The 18,121-nt window shown below is 41.5% G+C and overlaps 1 protein-coding gene across 1 annotated transcript in view; it reads left to right on the forward strand.

Moving 5' to 3' along the window:
- The window catches only part of UTRN (utrophin), a 609,745-nt gene that overhangs the window by 215,635 nt on the left and 375,989 nt on the right, over positions 1-18,121 (forward strand). Inside the window, exons 23-25 of the mRNA XM_060190773.1 lie at positions 1,783-1,995; positions 13,996-14,109; positions 14,973-15,128. Coding sequence (XP_060046756.1) covers positions 1,783-1,995; positions 13,996-14,109; positions 14,973-15,128 — 483 coding nt within the window. The remainder of the gene's footprint in view (positions 1-1,782; positions 1,996-13,995; positions 14,110-14,972; positions 15,129-18,121) is intronic.

An 18,121-nucleotide genomic window follows, 5' to 3' on the forward strand; every position in this document is an offset into this window, starting at 1 on the left:
GCTTTCTGAGTCAGGAATGGAGGCTAGAAACCTGGATTGGGGCAGAGAGTAGCTCCCAGACGTGAAGAAAGTATATAAATACCATTAACTGTAAATCCCATCAGTCTGACCTAGGGGCCGTGTCTGTTCATATTCAGCACAGGAGCCTGTGTGACCTCTGTAAGTCCCTGTTAGTCTGAGCTCACAGTCCATAGTCACAGCTGGGAACATTCTAGGCTGTGCTCATGTCAGGCCCCGTCTTCCTGGAGGGGCAGAGCAGGCTGACCAGCCTCCCTTCAGAGAGTGGGGAGTCACTACCATTGCTGCTCTACACTGAGGGCAAGGCCCTGGAGAGGCCCACACAAGGGTTTATGATGCTGTTCCTGATGGAGATGACCAGTGATGGTGGAAAGAGGGCTCTCTTAGAGGTCTAGGCCCATCATATAAATGTGGGAATCCCAGGATTCCCAGAATAGAGCCCTAGATAATGGGATGGCCTGGTATTGACCAAAAAGGCCATCTTGAAAGTCCAGTGAAGGGGATGGGACATGGAACTCTAGTGGTGGGAACTGTATGGAGTTGTACCCCTGTTATCTTACATTTTCTTAATTATTATTAAACCACTAATATAAATTTAATAAAAGGCTTTCTGGCGTTAGCATATGGGGTTCTGCAGTTTTTCATAAGCTAGAAGATTATGCACTGTACAGTATTGACTCAGTTGTGGATGAGTGTATTAAGTGGTCATTGTGGTGGAAGATACATTATGTTAGACCCAGGCAGAACTCAGAACTCACTGTGGGAAAGTTGAAACTTAAAAAAAAATGTATTTATGAGCTGGGCGGTATAGCTCAGTGGGTTAAGCACACATGGCGCAAAGCACAAGGACCCGTGGAAGGATCCCAGTTTGAGCCCCCGGCTCCCCAAATGCAGGGGAGTCGCTTCACAGGCAGTGAAGCAGGTCTGCAGGTGTCTGTCTTTCTCTCCTCCTCTCTGTCTTCCCCTCCTCTCTCCATTTCTCTCTGTCCTATCCAACAACAACAGTAACAGTGACAACTATAACAAGTGCAACAACAAGGGCAACAAAATGGGAAAAATCACCTCCAGGAGCAGTGGATTCATAGTGCAGGCACTGAGCCCTAGCCATAATCCTGTAGGCAAAAAAAAAATGTATTTATTGATATGACTTTGAGAGTCAGTGTAGAGACAAATGAGGGACCACTCTGGCACAGACATTGCAAAGGATGGAATTCATACATGCAGATTCAGAGCCATGACCCTCAGAGTCTCCTAACTGGTGATGAAAGCTTTAGCTTTTTGGGCTATGTATATATATATATATACATATTATAAAGATGGAGAGAAATGGAGAGGGGGGAGAGAAAGATAGACACCTGCAGACCAGCTTCACCACCTGTGAAGTGACTCCCCTGCAGGTGGGGAGCTGGGGGCTCGAACCTGGATCCTTAGACTAGTCCTTGTGCTTTGCACCATGTGCGCTTAACCCGCTGCACTACCGACCGACTCCCTATGTTTATATTCTTATGAGTGTATCACAGCTTTTGATTGAATGCTTTCATTTCCTTTTTTATTGAAGTAAACTACACTATAACATTATTTGAATTTGAGGTCGTGTAATAATAACACTGCATCAGCATATGTTATAGCCAACTTACCACTTAAGGTCCAAATATATCCAGTGTTCTAAAAAAGTGATTTTTTTTTTTACTGCATTATAGTCCATGCTATTATTCCTTCTATACAGATAAACTCTTGTGTGTAATTATGATATGATTCTTCCAGGCCCTTGATGAAATCCTTGAAAATCAAAAACCTACGTTATTTAAACTTGCAGAGGACACGAGGGCTATGGAAAAGAATGTCGCTCCAGATGTAGGACAGATGTGCAAGCAAGACTTTGATGATGTTCAGGGAAAGTGGAACAGACAAAAGATGAAGATTTCCAAAGATCTGCAGTTTCTGGAAGAAATTACACCCAAACTGAGAACTTTTGAGGTAAATCCAGAAACCATTAGGAGCTGAAGTATTCTATAGGGGAGATGGTGATCATCATGGAGCACTCTAATATTCTGTCTTGCGAATCTTTTGCATTTTTTTCTTGTTCTACTTTGGGTATTTACTCAGTTGGAATTTATTTTTCTTCTTTTCCTTCCCCCCCCCCTTTAGCAGGCATTTAATGTTTTACAGTCCACAGTAAACACAATAGTTCGTACACACATAATTATAAATTCAGTTAGAATTTATAACTCATTTATCAAGCACATTCTTTTAATGGATGTCATATTTCATTGTTTTATTATTTTTTTCCCTTTCTTTATTTCTTTATTGGGGAATTAATGTTTTACATTCAACAGTAAATACAATAGTTTGTACATGCATAACATTCCCCAGTTTCCCAATCATTGTTTTATTTTGCAAAGGGATTTCTTGGTAGAACTAAGGACTTGGCAACCTTGTAGAGAAGAGAAAATTGACAGAAGCCAGAACTCCTACCTTCTGCCTCTCAGAAACAGTTTTGATCCATATTCCCAGTGGGAGAGAAGTGGTAAGAGGGCTCTGAATGCCAGCTCCATGAGGTCCTAGAGAGAGAGGAGGGAAAGGAGAGGGATATTTGGATGTAGAAATAGGGGCATGTGTGGCTTAGAGGGGAAGAGAGGACTGGACTTGGAAGAAAAAGGGGCAATTATGTCCAAATGTAGACAGATAGTTGTAGAGGTGACAGTTAACCCATGTCTGCAGCCTTGGGAGAACTGCAGTGGTTTGCAATGGAGGGACTGGGGATTCAGAGCCTGGTGGTGGGAATGGTGTGGAATTATACCCCTGTTGACATGCAATTTTGTAAATCAATATTAAATTACTAATGAAATAAAAAAAGATAATAGAAAATCGTTTTAAAATAGTCCAAATGATGTTTCAGGAATGACAAGTGTGCATGAAACAGAGATCAGTGGTAGTTTGCAAAGTAGCTGAGATTGCTAGAAGCTGCCTTGTCAGTATCAGCTAGCTGAGTTCTTGAAGCTATTTTCCTAGAGGTATAGTCATCTGGAGTGGACAGTCCGAGCTGGGTCATTGATCATGCCTGGCGAAGAAAGCAAGTAATCTGAGTGAGGGCCATGAAAATCTGGAAGCTGCAGCCTTTGCCATGTCTAAAAATGTCAATAACTGAGACAGTGATAAAGTCCTAGGAGAAAGGATGGTGTGACATTTTGCTTGTGAGAAAGAGAAAGATTTTCTAAACCACCTCCTTTTGTGCTAGGGATGGTCTGGATGAAGAAGGAATTGATCAAGGGGGCAGGCAGTGGCGCACCTGGTTAAGTGCTCTCATTACAGTGCAGTAAGACCCAGGTTCAAGCCTCTGGTCCCCACCTGAAGGGTAAAAGCTTCAGGAGTGATGGACAGCTGCAGGTGTCTCTCTGTCTCTCTATCTCTCCCCCTAAATTCCTGTCTCTGTCCAATAAAAATTTTTTAATAAAAGTATAAAAATACTTTTTATAAAATAATAATTATAGATAATAATACTTTTAATAATACTAAAAATTTTTAAATAATACTTTTTATAATGCTTTTTATAAAATAATAATAAATAAAAATACTTTAATAATAATACTAAAATTTTAAAAATAATATTTTAATAATAATACTAAAATAATACTAAACATTTAAAAATAATACTTTTTATAAAAGTATAAAAATACTTCTTTATAAAAGTATAAAAGGGGGGAGGCATAGAATGAATTGATTCTGTTCTTTTCCCAATGACCCGCTGTCCTCCTACTGCCTCTCACGTTGGTCTTTCGTGTTTCGCTTTTTCCCATGAATGTATCCCCAGATTTACTTCTAGACTAGTACTCAACACAGAGAATACACTCAACAAGTACTTTTCATGGATACAATGAAATTAACAATGAAAAATTTAGATTTAGAGATCTTATAAATAGTATTATTTTGCCTTGTCAGAAAAGTCATGATGTATTTTCCTGTACAAAACACAATATGGCTTTTCTGACAACCCAGTATTATCTCTGTATATTCATGTATGGAACAAACGTGTGTATGAGAATTGTTATAGCAACAAAAACAAGAAAATATCTAGGAATAAACCTAACAAGAGAAGTGAAAGACTTGTATACTGAAAATTATGAGTCACTACTCAAAGAAATAGAAAAAGATACAAAGAAGTGGAAAGATATTCCATGTTCAGGGACTGGAGGAATTAAAATCATCAAAATGAATATACTACTCAGAGCCATATATAAGTTTAATGCAATCCCCATCAAGATCCTAACCAATTTTTTAAGAGAATAGAACAAACGCTTTTTTGGAACCAGAAAAGACCTAAAATTGCCAAAACAGTCCTGAGAAGAAGGAACAGAACTGGAGGCATCACACTCCCAGATCTCAAATTGTAATTAAAACTGCTTGGTACTGGAACATGAATAGATACGCTGACCAGTGAATTAGAATTAGAGCCCAGAAGTGAGCCCCACACCTATGGACATCTAACCTTTGACAACAATGCTCAGACTATTAAATGGGGGAAGGGGAGTCTCTTCAACAAATGGTGTTGGGATAAATGGGTTGAAACGTGCAGAAGAATGAAACTGAGGGGAGTCAGGCTGTAGCACAGCGGGTTAAGCGCAGGTGGCGCAAAGCACAAGGACCGGCATAAGGATCCCGGTTCGAGCCCCGGCTCCCCACCTGCAGGGGAGTCGCTTCACAGGTGGTGAAGCAAGTCTGCAGGTGTCTGTCTTTCTCTCCCCCTCTCTGTCTTCCCCTCCTCTCTCCATTTCTCTCTGTCCTATCCAACAATGACAACAACAATAATAACTACAACAATAAAACAACAAGGGCAACAAAGGGAATAAATAAATTAAATAAATATTAAAAAAATTAAAAAAAGAATGAAACTGAACCACTATCTTTCACCAAGCACAGAAGTAAATTCCAAGTAGGCCAAGGACTTGGATGTTAGACCAGAAACTATCAGATACTTCGAGGAAAATATTGGTAGAACTCTTTTTTGTCTAAATCTTCAAGGCATTTTACATATGAGTATTGTTATACTTAACATATATGTAATTGGATTTAGATGCCAAGAAAAGTGCTATATAAAGAATGTTAATAAAATTGAAAAGATGGCAGATAATGGCAGTTGATGAAAAAATATGTTTTTAAAATGAAGTCCAGGAAGTATGTGGTGGTGAGAGACAGGTAGACTTTGTGCGGATGAGTGTGGGAGTTGAAGCAGGATGAGACTAGCGTGGGAACTAGTGACTGTGCAGGGAATCTCTTTGGTGCGGGAACTAAGGGCAGTCCCACTGGATGGCAAGCAGGGAAGTGAAGTTATAGAGGCATTTGTGCTGGTGGCACGTCTGTAAGGCCTCATTCTTCTTATTGACTTTTGTGCCCTTCTTACAATATTGTTGACAGTGTCCAATGTCAGGATTTTCTTTTTTTATTATTTAAAAAAATGTTTTAATTAATTTATTTTAATATTTTTTACTTTTATTTTATTTATTCCCTTTCGTTGCCCTTGTTGTTTTATTGTTTTAGTTATTGTTGTTGTTGTTGTTGTCATCATTGTTGGATAGGACAGAGAGAAATGGAGAGAGGAGGGGAAGACAGAGAGGGGGAGAGAAAGACAGACACCTGCAGACCTGCTTCACTGCCTGTGAAGCGACTCCCCTGCAGGTGGGGAGCCAGGATTTCAAACCGGGATCCTTATGCTCTTTTATTATTTTTTATTATCTTTATCTGTTTATTGGATAGAGAACCATACATCGAGAGGGAAGGGAGTGATAAAGAGGGTGAGAGACAGAGAGACACCTGCAAACCTGCTTCACCACTTGTGAAGCTTCCTCCTGCAGATGGGGACCAGGGGCTTGAACCTGGGTCCTTGCACATTGTAATGTGTGTGCTCAACCAGGTGCGCCACCACCGGGACCCCATGTCTGGGTTTCTTAACTATTTCGTTTCTGCATTGGCATTTAGGCTTAATTCATTTAGAAATGTTTGAAATTTAAATATCTACTGGATAGAGACAGAAAGAAATTGTGAAGGGATAGGGAGGTAGAGAGACAGAGAGAAATCACTTTAGCACTGCTTCACTCCTCAGGAAGCTTTGCCCCACTGATGGGGACCAGGGACTTGAACCCGAGTCCTTGCACATGGTGGTGTGTGCACTCAACTGGGTGCACCACTGACTGTAAATTTCTTTTTTTCGTTATCTTTGTTTATTGGCTAGAGACAGCTAGAAAAGCGAGTATTAATCATAGAAACAAAAACACACGTCTTCTACAGTCTTCTGTGTTGCTGGCAACCATACTCAGAGCCTAGGCTCCTTTTATCCATTGCTGGGATTGCTTGCGCTTCGTTGTAACCCTTTCTCTTCCAGTTGTTATTGGGGCTGGACCTGTGGATCTTTTTCTCTCCCAAGACGTGCAGTTTCTCTGAAGGTACCTTCAGATATCTCACTCACTCATATCCCTTTAGTGAGATTGGGTCTGTAGGAGCAGCATGCCTGGTTATCCTAAAGGGTGTGTGTGTGTGTGTGTGTCCACCTTCCTTCCTTCAGTTACTACTTGAAGAATTATATTGAACAGAACTTCCCTAATACAGAGTCAAGAGGATAAGTTGGCACTAGTAAGTACTGAACTAGATTTTGAAATGACTGAAAAAGAAATTGGGGCGGGGGGTGGGATATATTCTTAAACACTTGTGAAGGAACTCTTTCCAGGTGTCATGTCCATGGTGTTTTTATACAATGAGGTTTTTTTTTTTTTTTCATCTCAACTGCATTTTACTTTAGTAAAAGGAATCAAGGTACGTTCTCAATCTGAACTGTAATAATGCTATATTTAGGTGGTTAGAAAAGTCATGACCCAGGCTGGGAGTGTGGATCGACCTGCCAAGGCCCATGTTCAGCAGGGAAGCAATTACAGAAGCCAGACCTTCCACCTTCTGCATCCCACAATGACCCTGGGTTCATACTCCTAGAGGGATAGAGAATAGGAAAGCTATCAGGGGAGGGGAGGGGACACGGAGTTCTGGTGGTGGGAATTGTGTGTAGTTGTGCCCCTCTTGTCCTATGGTTTTTGTTAGTGTTTCCTTTTTAGAAATAAAAATTAAAAGAAAGAAAGAAAAGTCATGACCTATTTTCCTGTGATTTTTTTTTCTGTACAGAGAATGAGTCCTGAATCCCGATGACCCAATAGGTCAAGACAAAGGAGTGTAGTGGCAGTGCTATGATAGGCTACCCTGCTATGTGATGGAGGCACTTTTGGAAAGGATATTTTTGAAGTTAATGAATTTTACCAAACGAAATAAAATGTTAAGCCCATCTACTTTAAATTGCTGTTTTGATTTAGGCTTCACAGCTCTTTCTGCCTATGTTTTGCATTAAAATCGTGGCTTAAAAAGTCTTGGAATTCTTGGTGCCTGGTGGTGGCGCACCTGGTTGAATGCGCACGTCACTATGCGCAAGGACCCAGGTTTGAGCCTCTGCTTCCCACCTGCAGGGGGGGAAACTTTGGGAGAGGTGAAGCAGTCTTGCAGGTGTCTCTCTGTCTCTCTCCCTCTCTACTTCCCCCTTCTTGATTTTTGGCTGTCTCTATCCAATAAATAAAGACCATAAAAATAAAAAATTCTTAGGAAAAAAAGTTGCGGAATTCTTCTATCTTCCTCTGAACTCTCAATTTCTCTCTGACTCTAGCCAAGAATAATTAGATACAATATTTTAAAAGCTATAAAATAAAAAAGCTGTGGCCATGCAACAGTTGGGAGAAGAGCAAGATAAAATGGCAAAAATTTGGCTGTAAACACAGTCTTGGAGATAGTAGTGTAGCTTGAATTGGGAGGTAGAGTGTGATAGGGTTAACGGAATTGGTTTTCATTTTATTTTGTTTATTTGCTTATGCCACTAGGGTTATTGTGGGGCCTCAGGGCCTGCAAGATTATTAAGACCACTCCCAGTGGCCATTGCATCTTAAAAATTCTTTTTTGTATAGACTATAAAACAAACATAGAGAGAGACACAGAAAGACGGAACGAGGGACCCACCCATGCAACACTGCTCCACTGCTAATGATGCTTCCTCCATGTGTGGGGGACTTGGGACTTGAAGCCCCATCCTTGAACATCATAGAGTGTGCTCTGACACTACTCAGCTCCTAAAGCCATTGTTTCAGTGCATCATATGCCTTTTCAGTGACTTGACAGCAAGGTGTTGGCCATCATAAATGCTCACACATTTCTGTTTTTGAGCAGTGATGGGAGATTATAGGATCTCACCCTTTCAAAATCACAACATTTGATACTTTGGCTTTTCTTTAAATTTTTTTTTTAATTATCTTCATTTATTGGATAGAGACAGCCAGAAATCAAGAGGGAAGGGGGAGGTCAGGAGGGAGAGAGACAGAGAGACACTTGCAGCCCTGCTTCAACACTCGCAAAGCCTTCCCCCTGCAGGTAGGGACTGGGGGCTCGAACCAGGGCCCTTGCACACTGTGACGTGTGCTGAACCATGTGTGCCACCACCTGGCCCCTGCTTTTTTTTTAATTACCATATCTGTGGTACATATAGTGTGGAACTATGCACTGTAATCTTACAATCTTGTCACCTACTATTAATCACCAGTGAAAAATTAAATGAATGAAATAAAACAAAGTTACTATATCTATCACTTTTTATTTACTTGAGGAACTATGAGGATGTACACACATGATAAATGACTGTCCCAAATCGGCAATTACTTCATTTGTTTTGGCTTGCTTGTGAAATAATGGGGTTTGTTTTAAAATTTTACTAGTGTTTATTTTGTTATTTTTATTACACTGCTTTAAAAATAATTGACGTTCAATAAATAAATAAATAAATAAAAATAATTGCCATTCCTCAGAGGAAATAGAAACATAAGAAATTACCCTGTCAGAATATATTCAGAGATTTCCTTTTAAGTAGATATGGGTTGAGAAAACTTCAGATACTCATAATTGTAACTTAGAGGCTCATAAGTCCACCCACTGAGTGATCTTTGCAATGGAGAAACATCCCGTGAACTCTTTCATTTTCTCTGTAGCTTATCTTACTGTTAAATCGACCTAGAGATAAGCAAACTTTTGATATATTTGCTTTAAGGTACAGGAGACATCGGTTTCAAGTGGAATGAGAAGGTTTTCCTCTCAGGGAAAGAGGAGACACTGGAAGACAAAGCAGCTCCCTATCCTGCACTTACCTGCACACAGAGTATTTTTTATATATATTTTATTTATTTATTTTGAATAGAGACCTGGAGAAACCAGAAGGAAGGGGAAGAGAGAGAGTTGAGGCAAAGAGAGACACCTGCAACATTGCTTCACCACTTGTGAAGCTTCCTTCCTGCAGGTGGGAACGGAGGGGCTTGAACCCGGGTCCTTGCACATGGTTACATGTGCACTCAACCAGGTGTACCACCAGCTGGACCCCCAGAAATAGTGTTTGATTGATCTTACCTTAGTGACTAAAAAGTGCTTTCCGTACGGTGCTGCTAAATGTTGGGGAGGCCCTGTGAGCCATCATTCCTACAGTCTGGACCCTCCCTCATTTACTCATTTTCTTCTGCTGAGTAGCTAGACATGTTACAAATAACAGCCCTTCACTCCCAACCTTGGACTTGTGTATGTGTGGTTTCACCACTCTGAGTCACTTTTTTTTTTTTATTAGATACAACAGAGAGAAATTGAGAGAGGATGGGGAGATAGAGAGGGAGAGATAAAGAGACACACCTGCAGACCTGCTTCACTGCCTGTGAAGTGTACCCCAGACAGGTGGGGAGCAGGGGGCTCGAACCCAGAGACTTGTTCAGGTTCTTGTGCTTAGTACTGTGTGCACTTAAGCGGGTGTTGTGCCACCACCTGGCCCCCTACTGCTACAGTTTCTTCCTCCTCCTCCTCCTCTTCTCCTTCTTCTTCTTTTAAAGACTTTTAAAAATATTTATTTAGTTTTCCCTTTTTGTTGACCTTGTTTTTTTAATTGTTGTAATTATATTGTTGTTGTTATTGATGTCTTTGTTGTTGGATAGGACAGAGAGAAGTGGAGAGAGGAGGGGAAGACAGAGAGGGGGAGAGAAAGACAGACACCTGCAGACCTGCCTCACCGCTTGTGAACTGACTCCTCTGCAGGTGGGGAGCCGGGGGCTTGAACCAGGATCCTTACGCTGGTCCTTGCGCTTTGTGCCGTCTGCGCTTAACCACTGTGCTACCGCCAAACTCCCCTTCTTCTTTTTTAAATCAGAGAGAGAAAGAGAGGGACAGATACCACCAGATCTTCCTCCAGTCCCATAGAAACTCCTGTGAGGTAGTGGGGGGGGGATCCCTGGCTTATGCATATGGTAAGGCACACACCCTACCTGCTGCCCCTTCACTTTACCTTAAGTCATTATTAACAGTTGCTGACAACAGTTATGTGACAGAGCAGGCATTACTACTGACAGCAGTTAGACACTGAACTGATGCTGATTGCAAAATGCTGCTTATTCTGGCTGCTCACCCCTTTAGGGTCTTTGGAGGGAATAAATATTAGAACTTGAACTGCTGGGGCTCACGTGGAGTGCCTCCAACCTGGGGTGGGGAAAGCCTCCGACTCTCCCTCACCAGCTCTAGTGGCTGCATGAATTAGAAAGAGGCATCGGGAGACATTCTGGTATGAACATCTGTTTATTTGAAGGTGGGTACAGGATTTTATACTGAGTTAAACAAAGAACATTTTTCACATATGTCAGAAATTACAAGTTTAGGGAGTCAGGCTGTAGCGCAAAGCACAAGGACCGGCATAAGGATCCCGGTTCGAACCCCGGCTCCCCACCTGCAGGGGAGTCGCTTCACAGGCGGTGAAGCAGGTCTGCAGGTGTCTATCTTTCTCTCCTCCTCTCTGTCTTCCCCTCCTCTCTCCATTTCTCTCTTTCCTATCCAACAACGACAACAACAACAATAACTACAACAATAAAACAACAAGGGCAACAAAAGGGAATAAATAAAATAAATTAAAAAAAAAAGAAATTACAAGTTTCTTAAAGGTCAGCTTGTCCCCATGGTACAGGGTTGGTATGACAAGAATTGATGAGATACATAAAGATCAAGACAATTAGTCTCCATGATGCAGGCAAGTTAATTATCCAAAGGTATTTGAGAGAAGCATAGGGGTTAAACCAGTAAGGAGAGGTAGAGAAGGAGAAGAAAAACAAAGCTTGATGTGAATCACAGATATCAAAGGGCACGAGGAAATAGAATATGGGGTCTTAACTGCCTGGTACTGGCAGGGGTGTATGATAGAGTGTGTTCTCCTATATGACCAGAAGATGAAGTTATAGTGGATATGTGAACTTTGAGTGATTATCGTGAAGTTTGTGTGAACCCTCAAGCAGGCAGCCATTTGGCCTGCTGCTAGCAGGGGGAACTAAGTGTGAGAGGCCTGTAGGCTTTCTGTGAGCTTGAGAGACTAACAAGGAGAAACTGAGTCTGGGAGACTTTTCCCTCTTGGCTCATCTCTATAAGGAGAGAGGCTAACAAGTGGGGTGTCTTTTCAGACCTCCATCCAAGGATGGGAGACCACCCCTAAGCTCTACCAAGCTTTCACATAGTCCCACATTGAACGAGATGGCCTTGAGGACCAGGTATTGGCACACCTGGTTGAGCACACAAGGATCCATTGAAGGCTATGGGTTTAAGCCCCGCTCCCCACCTGCAAGGGGTGACGCTTCACAAGCGGGGAAGCAGGTCTGCTGGTGTCTTCTGTCTTTCTTCTTCTCTATCTCCTCCTCTTCCTCTCTCAAATTTCTCTCTGTCCTGTCAAATAGGAGAGAAAAAAAAAAGCAAAGCAAAGAAAAAGGAAGTGATGCCTCTTTATGGGGCTTTGTAAAAACTCTTTGGTTTTACAGATTTTCATCATCATATTTGTCATGTTCGCCCTGTACCTGGCCCTGTCCATTATCTCTGTTTTACACAACAATCAGTCTAGGTGTTACCATTTCTTATTTGATAGGTGAGTTTCTGAGGGAAATCTGATGTGTGTTTCTGTTCAGGCCTCATGGCTGCTAAGTTGCTAGATTTTCGTTCACTCTCTGATATTTTCTTTTGATATGTGCACTGCTTCTCTTTCAAGTAAGTGTGCACAAGAATTCCAGCAGTGAAAACATTTTCAGATGTCATCTGTTCCTTTTGTTAGTGTTAGGAAGAACACTAACAAAAGGAACAGATATGTCTCTATGACTTAAACATATCTATGGCTTTCCTGTTTTATTCTCAAGTTTTAAGTGTAAGAGAGAGACATGTGCATGTCTGTGTGTGTGTGTGTGTGTGTGAGAGAGAGAGAGAGAGAGAGAGAGAGAGAGAGAAGGCAGTGAAGAGAAAGGAAGGGGCCTCTGCCATAAAGCTGTTCTCATTTGTCAACAACTGGGATTCTTAAGTTTCAGTGGAGATTATTTGTAATTAAAACTTCCTTTGAATATAATACTACTATATAAATTTCAAAAGTTCATGGCCCAGGAGAATGTCACTCTTCTTACTTAAAATCAGTTAATGAATCTCCCAGCTATATAGCAGTGATAATGCCCTAAATTCTTAAGATGTTTGGAATGGAGATGAGAAAGTATATGAAATGCAAACAAGTTAAAGGTATAGTTAAAAATAGCCTCATTTGGCAAAGTTCCACCACCTGGCCCTGAGAATTTTTTTTTTTAAATTTTGTTAGTGATTTATAAAATTTTAAGACAACAGGAGTATTACTCTGCACCATTCTGCCAGTAGAGTTCTGGATCTATTAGAAGCTACAGCAGTTCTGAGGTTGTAGATGTTGGTTAAGTATCGTTTCTACAGCTCTGTCTATGTTCCAATATGTTTGCCCGTTTGTTCCCACGATCCCGTCTTCTCTTCCTTTTCAAGTCACACCAACACCTATTACTACTTCGGAATGTCCCTCCCTTTTTCCTTCTCTCTCTCTGTCTCTGGGGCCTGGTAGAGTTGGAGTGAGAACATTATTTTCTAGACTCTAGAGTGCTTAAGTTAGTTGCTGTCAGTTTCTGGCAGAGTTGTAAGGTCAGTGACCAACGAGAGATCTTGTATATGCTTAGTAAGGAATGTAATGGTCACCAGGCGTCAAGGTAGATGCTGCTGGTAAGCCTCGTCCAGACTCTTTCTAAAGATGTAATGGGAAATCAAGCCAATAGAAGACTCTAGGAAGACTGTGATTATTATTATTATTTTTTAAGTTTATCTTTACTCCCTGGAGGAGGTGCTGGGAAAGGAACTTAGCACAGATCTGAAGGGGAATTAACAAGTTACACTGGCAAATGGTGAAACAAGAAAACTGGGGAAGGAATAAACATTGCTTCTAGTATTGGTACTCCAGTTGGACCTGCTTCTGTGCATCCTTTAAAGTTCATTTCCAATGTTACTATCTCTTTCTTGGGAAAGATTTCCTTTCCTGTTTGTTTTTGGACACCCAGTCATCATGCACAGTAACTAGATTATAGTGGGTGCTTCTTGGGTGCTTCCATTGGATGAAACTGTGTCCTTGGCAGCATGCTGTCCTGGGTTCTCAGATACAAGATTGTAAACATCAGCAGAAACAGTGAAACTTATTTTACTTCCTTCACTAAACTATTTACTTGTTCTTTATCTGAACAGTTCACTGTAGGGGAAGATTTGTTCTAAATGATATGTGAATGGGAGATGTGTATTTTGATGATTCCTAGAAAAATATCTTTTCCTGTAGTTTCGATTTTTACTCACAGGTGTTGCTTATATTAAGCACAATAGCTTAGTTTGTTGACTGTCATCTTTTGTGGGTTTTTATCAAGAATGAAGAAGGTTATTATTTTCAAAGTTGTAGAATAAAAAAAGAAATAAATGAAAATGATGCTATCAAGTTGGGAAAAGTTGTCATTTTCCCCCAGTGGTGATAGATCTTGAGATTGAGTTGGGTTTGAATGTCACCGAGTAATTTCCTCCTTTGTTCAATAGTCTGATTCGAAAGTCATTGAGAAGTGGACAGATGGCGCGAAAGACTTCTTAATGAAAGAGCAGGCTGCCCATGGAGATGGTGAGGCCCTGCAAAGACAGCTTGACCAATGCACTGTGAGTTCTGCTGATGAAGGGGATCTTCCACAATAAATAACATTCCTTCTTGCCCTGTATTATTTACTGCTGTTGCGAAACCTCTAAGAATGTGACATGATAATAAAGCTAGATGTCATCTTTTATCATAAGCATTTTTGGACTTTATAGTTAATAAAAGAATGGCTGAGTACAGCATCAATAGTGTTACATTTTGACCTTGGTGCTAGAATATGAAGTCCAAAGGCTACGAGTGATGTCGGTCCATCAGGAGCTGCGATGTGTGCTACTGTGACCATCTTGGTATCTTAACCACTGGTTCTGTGTTGCTCTTGTGTCACATGGTCAGGCTTTGAGAAAAACATAGTTTAATAAATGAGATCTGCCTGCAGTGCTGCATCTAATTTCCTTTTGCTGAGATCATTAGGTTTCTCTAAATTAATTAAGACTATTCCCTGCTGCGACCAAGTACTTCCAGTCCAATTTGGCAGATGTCTCTGTGAGGCAGCCATACAATGAATTTCTTAAAGAAATTTTTTCCCCTTGAAATTAAAAATATATATATATTGGGGGATGAATGGATTACAGTCTAGTCTTTAACACAGAGACACAATCTCTCATCTCCCTTTGATCAGTGTCTAGAAGATGCACCAGGATCCCAGGATTCTCTCTGTCCCTCTCCCTCAGTCCCAGAGTCCTTTGCTTGGGTGTAATACTCAGTCCAGGTTTCCACTGTGTTCTTTTCTTACTGTCTTTAGTTGAAAGTTCTGATTCCCAAGAAGTCTGTTTCTATAATATTCTCAGGCATACAGGTAAACAGACTATAGCTATCTCATCCACTTGCACAGAAATGAACTCAACATGAACTTATTGTATATGTCCAGGCATTTGTCAACGAAATAGAAACAGTTGAATCATCTCTGAAAGACATGAAAGAAATAGAGATGAACCTTCGAAGCTGTCCCATTGTCGGAATCAAAACTTGGATGCAAACAAAGCTCGCTGACAGCCGAACCCAACTGGAGAGATTGACCAAAGAGGTGAGTTTCTCATTTAGGGCTTTTAAGTGGTAAATAGTGACTTCTTCTGGCTGACTGAATTTTGATCGGAGCTTAAAGGAATCATGTGAAGTGAGATCAGCCAGAAAGAGAAGGATGAATATGGGATGATCTCACTTATAGACAGACGTTGAAAAAACAAGATCAGAAGGGAGAATACCAAGTGGGACCTGGACTGGAGTTGGTGTCTTGCACCAAAGTAGAGGACTCTGGGGGAAGGGGGAGGGCTCCGGTCCTGGAACAGGAAGGCAGAGGAGGACATAGAGGGGGTTGAATTGTTGTGTGGAAAACTGGGAAATGTTATGCATGTACGAACTACTGTATTTTACTGTTGAGTGTAAACCATCAATCCTCAAATAAAGAAACTGAAAGAAAAATGGTAATCTAAGTGGCTGGGTGGTGGCACATCTGATTGAATGCATGTGTTACAGTGCGCAAGGACCCGGGTTTGAGCCTCCGTCACCACCTGCAGGGAGAAAGCTTTGCGAGTGGTGAATGAAGCAGGGCTGCAGGGGTTTCTCTGTCTTTCTGCCTCTCTGCCTCTCCCTGCCCTCTCAATTTCTGGATGTCTCTATCCAGTAAATAAAGATCATAATAATAGATGATCATCTTAATAACAGCAGCATAGGTGAAGTTGCAACAAGAAATAGATCATGAAAAAAAAAATTAGAGGGTGATAATAATTGGGCAGTTCGGCTTCCTAGAGGGAATGGGTTTGGCGTACTCAGCAAAGGAGGGAAAGCGGCTTCTGGAATGGAGTGAAGAGAGACGCTGGCACATTGGAGCCTGGGGGGATTTGAGGTGAGAGGGCTTAGTTGAGAGTGACTTGTATGTGAACACTAAAGTGAAAGAAATCGAATATATATATATATCTTTACAAGTATTTCACACAGAAAGCAAAGGAATTTGAAGAACTGACACGCGCTAGCCCTTTCTAAGGCCGTTAATTGCCATGTGTATGATTTTGAAAATCATGAATGAAAGCATGGAGATTATGATGAAATAGTTTAACCCTGATGAAAAGGGACGGCAAGTTGGAATCAGGAGAGAATGGTGAGGTGATGAGAAAGGTACAGACTGTACTTTGAAAAGAGAGACCAAGGCTAGAAATAAAACTTGAAAAAAATAGAATAGAATTGATTTCATGCAAGAGAAAAGATGACAAAATATTAAGTGTCTTCAGCAAAGAGGTAACCATATATCTGTATTTGTCTAAAGAATTTCTATTTATTTCACTGAATAGTGAAAAAAGGCCGAAGGAGATTTGAACATAGTACTGCTAATTACTAATTTTTCAAAAAAAAAAAAAAGACCAGCAACTAAAATCAACTAGCAATTAAAAGCAGTCTGTTTCATCTACTGTATTGATGATACCATGAAAGGAAAGATGTTTTAAAATCCCCAATTAGCAAGTATATAATGTCTGCATAATTATAATTTTATTTGTTTTTTAAAAATACTTTATTTCTTTTTATTTTTTTTAAATTTTATTTATTCGATAAGGACAGCCAGAAATCAAGAGGGAAGGGGGTGATAGAGAGGGAGAGAGACAGAGAGACACCTGCAGCCCTGCTTCACCACTCACAAAGCTTTCCCCCTGCAGGTGGGGACTGGGGGCTGGAACCCGCATCCTTGCACATTGTAATACAGGTGCTCAACCAGGTACGCCACCACCTGGCCCCAAAATATTTTATTTATTTTTCACTGAGAGAAGTTGAGGGGAGAGGAGGGAAAGCTAGTGCTTCACCACTTGTGAAAGTTTCTCCTCTGCTGGTGGGGCCGGGTCTTGAACCTGGGTTTTGATAAGGGACAATTTGTGTGCTCAGACAGGCACACCACCTCCTGGCTTCAGAGGTTTTTTTTAAAGCATTTTTTCAAATATTTATTTATTTTCCCTTTTTGTTGCCCTTGTTGTTCAACATTGTTGTGGTTATTATTGGATGTCGTCGTTGGATAGGACCGAGAGAAATGGAGAGAGGAGGGGAAGACAGAGAGGGGGAGAGAAAGACAGACACCTGCAGACCTGCTTCACCGCCTGTGAAGCGACTCCCCTGCAGGTGGGGAGCCGGGGGCTCAAACCGGGATCCTCATGCCGGTCCTTGGGCTTCAGAGTTTTTTTTTAAAGTTTGCTCCACTCTTTTAAATTTTCTCCTTTAAGAATCTACAAAAGCTCTAGAACTGGCTAGTATCCTGAAACAACTAGTTAAGAGAACTTATTTGGAGGTGAAAGCCAAGAATAATACACACATGTGGGTATTTTCCTAAAGCTCAGGTTAAACTGTTGATTAGCCAGGAGCTGGAACCGGGGCTGTGTCTGTGGCTGGCAGTGGCCTATGAGAGTCAGTGGTCTGCAGGCTCGTGAGCCAGAGCTCCTGTTTGGATCCCAGCTATTTTCAAGCCCTGATGGTGTGTGGAGGCTGCTGCCAGAGGGGAGCTACCCTGGAATCTCTTCCTGCCCTCAGCACCACCCTGTGCCTGTCCTGCTCTTTCCTCACTGTCCCTGCTGCAGTCAGACCAGCCCTGGCTGCCCTGAGCTGGAATCTGAGTGGAGGTTGAGAGGTGAATGTCCCAGGATCACGGTGGGGAGGGTAATCGCCTGGCTTAGGTGCTGGTTTGTTGACTAGTTGGAGGAACTTCCTGAAATATTGTTGAAATGGTTTGGCTGAAGTGAGGCCAAAGGAGGGAAGCCAGGGATGCTCTGTGAGGAAAACTTGGTCCACATTTTTTGCTTTTGTTTGTTTTTTTTTACGATGAAGTGACCAAGAGCAGAGGAACGTGGCTATTTTTTGTTCTAGAAGCTGCCAGCCATCTCTGGAGACAGCCACCATGAAAGCAGGACCAGGGCTCTTTTTCAAAATGTTACCAACTGTGCATCTAAATGGATCCCTTCTCTGCCCAGAGAGCTGGCTGGCCATGGACTAGAGTGCGTACCTTGTCATGCCTGGGGCCCATGTTGAACCCTGGCGTCATATGGA

This window comes from Erinaceus europaeus, chromosome 4 (genome assembly GCF_950295315.1).
Source record: "Erinaceus europaeus chromosome 4, mEriEur2.1, whole genome shotgun sequence".
Taxonomy (NCBI): Eukaryota; Metazoa; Chordata; class Mammalia; order Eulipotyphla; family Erinaceidae; genus Erinaceus; species Erinaceus europaeus.